Genomic DNA, 4611 nt, shown 5'->3' with positions numbered 1-4611 from the left:
GGAGGAGGATGAAGTGAGTTTCCTGCGGGCATGCAGGAAATCAGCAGCACAACACGTGGGACTGAAAATCAGGTGGAAAAGGAAAATGCCAAATTTTCCTAAGCCTGAAATATTTAGTATGGCTTCGCTCTAGCTTTAGCTCAGAGTCCCACCTAGGTCAGTTCTGGGTGCTGAAGTGGGCCTGTGCAATGTCCTCCCACCTGCAATGTCCCACCTAGCAACGTCCTCCCACCTGCAGCTGTAGGTCAGAGGAGCTTACCTTCAAGACCACTGCCAGCAAGTGCACAGATTTGCTTTTCAAATCAACATTCCCGCCTTTGTTTAGGTCCTCCTTCAACTCCTTTCGTGCTTTTTCATTGGCAGCTTTTCTGAATATCCCTTCAGTGGAAGGTCCTTTAATATACAATATAGACAGGAGATCCTTCAGGGAAAAAAAAAAACAGACAGGAATGGGAGAACTGTTACTTTGGTGAAGGAAGGTCCTTTAGCAAATGAACATTTCTTTAGAAAAAGAAGAAAAATTGTTTGGAGGTACACTGTGCTCTAATTAGGTCAGTATCTAGTTCTTGCTTCAAGTAGGCAATAGGCAATAACCTGATTTTCCCTCAAACCACCCTCTTTTTGGACTGGTGAATTCCACTGACTTCAGTGGTCCTTCCAGAAGGAAACAAGGGATGGCTTACGTCCTGGTTCAGATCCCCTCCCTCCCAAGCCAGGCAAATATTGCTTGGAAAAGACAAAAGCCTGCCTATTGCAAAAGCCAGCTCAGTGGGAGAACTGTCACAAGACTGGTTTTATCCAGAAGATAGTGTTTAGGTACTTGTCAGTGGCAGTCCATAGCTGAACACTTTTTTCAGGAAAATACAGAAATCCTTGGAAGTTTATGCCGCTGAAAGATTAATTTTAAATGACCTCTGTAGAATCACAGGTATTTATGCTAAGGAGCAGATCTTCTCCTATTCCTGGTCCCGAGTTGCCTCCACTCAAAGTTACTTCCAGTGAAAGTTGGGTGGGCTGGACAAAACCTGCAGACCTGACCCTTTCTACATCTGAGATGTGCCCTGAGCTTATCAGAAGTGCATGTGGAGGGGAAACACCAAAATCACTCATCTCCTGCATGCTGCAGCACAAGTGCTGGGGATCCCGCCCCACACTGGAAGGCAGGGGTATGAAAACTGTATTGCCAGGCTTGCTTACCTGGACCGGCTGGGGCAGTGTGTCATCTTCCCCGCAGATAATTGCCAGAGGCTGGCCAAACAGAGCGATTTTGGCACCCGAGTCTAGCTGCCCTGGGGAATTCCCGTTGGTAGAGCTTCGTCTCAGAGTGAATGACTGCGATATCACCTTCTTTCTTTTCTTTGTTCCATCTGCTGCAAGCAAAAGGAAAGCAAAAAATAATTTAAAAAAAAACAGAGCGCGCTATGTGGCCATTCATCTATGTGCAGTGCAGAGATGTATGTTGAAACACCTCAAACTAAACAGGGAAAAACTGAAAGACAACTAAGCGGTTACTAAGGAAACAACCGCCTAAACTGTAAAAGTGTGACCATCCCTCTAAGGACACCACCTTTCCTGTTTTTGAGCTGGTTTTTTTTTTACATTCTAGTCACTGTTCCTTCTTAGAGAGTGGGAACATACAAGGCATCAAAATAACAGCATTTATAGAGATTTTTGATATTGCAGCGGTTTCTGTGATAACTATCTAAGGCAGATATGTCACTTCGGCAGCTGGCAATGACAACAATTTTCACTACGCAGCCTGACTGTGCCCCAGCCTTTGGGCAAGAGTGCTCCTGCTTTTCATCCTCTTTCATGGCTGAAACGAAAACATAGGGCTCCAGCTCTGCCAGCTTTGGAGCCAACTCTGACGATAGTGGTCCTGCTAGAGCTAGTGCTTGCCCCCTGCCAGCCAGCCAGCGGAAGGTCATGCTTGCTCCAGAGGATGGGAGCATCACAGTAGGGCCTCACTGGCTTCAGAGTCAGAAATCTCTTACCATCTTAAAGAGGAGGGCATGCTAGGAATTTGGAGATGAGGATGGTTGTATATGGATGAGGTGTGCCTTTTTTTCACTTTCAGAAACAGTGAGAGAAGGATCCTTTTGCTAGAAACCTTTCTAAAGGAGTTGCCTTCTGCAAATTTCCTATAAAGGACTTGCCTTCTACTCCAAAATGAAGTTGTCTTACGCAGATGAGTTCTCAGGATCTGTATTTGTGGCTTAGCACAAATCCTTGGTAGGGAGGGGTTAAAAGCTACAAGAAAGTCACCTAACATTACAGTGTCATATAAAATGTTTGCTTCTGATACTCCTGAGAAATGGTCTGATATGATGGTCTGCTCCAAATCTGACCCTGCCCTGCTAATGGTCTCCTCCGAGTTGTTTACAGGTGCCGAGGTTTTTGCATGGTGACAAAAAACAAATTCTGTTGTTGCTGCCGAGAGTGTTGTTTTGCTCTGGCGTGCAACCGCTGGTAGCTGTACTGGCTTGCAGTGCCACACCTCAGTGGTGATGCTCGAGTGAGAAAGAAGCACATTTACTTCCCATCGCTGCCAGGGAGCACGATGAAACGTGGCTCCGAGGGACCAGGGATACAAGACCTGTGGCACTCAGCCAGGGGTTAAGCCATCTCCTGGATGGGGCTGAGGGCTGTGGATTGCTCTCAGGGAGGTGAAGCGGGCAGTTTCGGGTGGTTTTGCAAAAGCACCAGCTTGCAATTATTATATAAGAAGGCAGTTCCCCAGCTTGTTTTTAAAACTCACCAGTCGAGTGGCAAAGTCCATCTTCAGTATCTGCTGGGACCAGCGGGGGGCATTTCTTGGCATCAGCCTGCAAGAAGCATGTTGGAGTTACAGAGCTGCCACCAGCAGCAAGGGCCACCAGCGAGTTGCTGCAGCTCCTCTGAAATCTGCAGGAGGCTCCAGGGAATAACTGGAGCAAACCTAACACCTGCTTGAAGAGGTACCTCCGTCCAGGAGTGGCACTGCCTCGCTGCCCAAGAGAGGGGTTTTGTGGTAAACCCTGCAGGCAGCCACCCCAGACCTGCCCGGCAGATCACAACCCCGTGCTCTTTCAGGCTGCCCTTTTCACCCAGAGAAGCCACAGCCAGCCACGGCCTGCCCTTCCCTGTCCTCCCCTGGCACTGGAGAGTTCCTCCCAAACTTCTCCAGGGGAGCCTTGAGGGCTTCGGAGCTTGCCAGATTCCTGAGCAAAGGTCCCCAGGAGCCCGGGGAACGCACTGGCCGCTCACAGCGATGCCCAGCTCCTTCTGCACGGTGCTGCACAGGGGTTGCCTTCGAAGGGCTCTGCCCACTCGTGGGTAATGGTAGGCAGCGGGGGGCTCCTACAGGGCCCACCCCCACTTTGCTAAAATGTCTCACGTCAGTACCCAACAAGGATCAGGGCGGGGGGGGAATGTAGCAGCTGCTTACCTCTGACTGGCACTCAATCAGACTCTCCATGTTCCCAGCATTTAGTGTCTTTGACTAGGCAAGAAAACAGAGACACTATGTGAGTAATTGAATGCTATGGTCTAGAATTAGAGCTTTTCAAAGTCACTCTGTTGACAGAGCTGAAGCAATAAAGACACTCACAGTATTACAGCTGCTTAATACTTTCATTAGGAGTTTGATCGGGGGAGCTCTGGACACTCTGGTTTCCTTCAGTCCTCTCGTTTGCCTGTTTATTGAACAGGGAATGGACAAAGAAAGAGCTTTGTAAAACTGCACCCTTCTTGTCTTTCTCCCCTGCAAGCCAGTCTAGCATTTAAGGATGATCATGAACCAGCAAGGTATCCCCCACAAGTCAATCAGAAAGCTTCCTTTCAAATCATAAAGCTGAAGTGCCTCTGGAAGGCACCCAGCCCTGCTGCTCTATCCACCGCTTGATTAAAAGAGAAAAAAAGCAGCTTTCCATTTTTAATCCACTCAAAAAAATGAGCAAGCGGTGACAGCTGCGTGAGGTTGTTGTTAATCTGCAAACACAAGGCTAAGCAATTCCGCCAGCTCTGCCCACAAGCCGCACTTAGCCGCGGGCGCACCTCTCCCCCGTCTGTATTTTTGTATATCTCCGTACAGCTGCGTCTGGAGCACTCCACCGACTTCAACTGCAAGGCCACGGATTTAATCCTGGGGACTACTTACCCAAGGAGTGAGTCCAGGCAGGGCTCCTTCACCTTCCAGGAACTGCAGAGGAAAGGAGAAACAGCATCACTCCCCACTGCTACTAATCCTTTGGACGGAGGCAGGCAACTAAACAGTTCTACCCCACGTGTGCTGCCTTATATACGCAGCAGGGGCAGGTGGAAATTCACAGGCAGGAAGAAGCATCATGGGGCAGGACCGAGACGCAGTGAAATTTCTGGCTTCCTCTTTCCTTTTAGAGGAGCTACTTTTTTTTCCCTTAAAGAAAGAAAGAAAAAAAAAAGCCCTTGTAGCTGTTATGGATGGAAAAGATGAGACACTCGCCAGGTAAAGGTTCCATCTAGCATCACCAGTGTGAGGTGGGATGTGCAGAGGGGGCTGCAGTGTGGGCAGCTTCTCCTTATCGTTAAAGGGCAGTGGGTACAGCCTGTCCCTTGACAGCTCAGAGACCTTAGATTTCGCAGTTTAAAGAT

General features: G+C 48.7%; 1 protein-coding gene across 3 annotated transcripts in view; it reads right to left on the bottom strand.

The window, feature by feature from the left end:
* The window catches only part of LOC104131181 (T cell activation RhoGTPase activating protein), an 8396-nt gene extending 4161 nt beyond the window's left edge, over window positions 1–4235 (bottom strand). For 2 of the 3 annotated variants that reach the window (XM_009644310.2, XM_035899893.1), the window contains exons 1-6: window positions 4139–4235; window positions 3590–3674; window positions 3428–3481; window positions 2759–2825; window positions 1198–1370; window positions 260–421 (exon numbers count right to left, since the gene is read on the bottom strand). In XM_009644310.2, coding sequence (XP_009642605.1) covers window positions 260–421; window positions 1198–1370; window positions 2759–2825; window positions 3428–3481; window positions 3590–3616 — 483 coding nt within the window. In that variant the 5' untranslated portion in view covers window positions 3617–3674; window positions 4139–4235. The remainder of the gene's footprint in view (window positions 1–259; window positions 422–1197; window positions 1371–2758; window positions 2826–3427; window positions 3482–3589; window positions 3675–4138) is intronic. The other variant, XM_035899892.1, reaches the window with a different exon arrangement.
* Between the last annotated feature and the right edge of the window lie 376 nt (window positions 4236–4611).

Source organism: Egretta garzetta, unplaced genomic scaffold, assembly GCF_000687185.1.
Source record: "Egretta garzetta isolate BGI_Z169 unplaced genomic scaffold, ASM68718v1 scaffold397, whole genome shotgun sequence".
NCBI classification, from domain to species: domain Eukaryota; kingdom Metazoa; phylum Chordata; class Aves; order Pelecaniformes; family Ardeidae; genus Egretta; species Egretta garzetta.
Note: the sequence above shows the minus strand (reverse complement) of the source record. Positions and strands in the feature narration are given on the sequence as shown.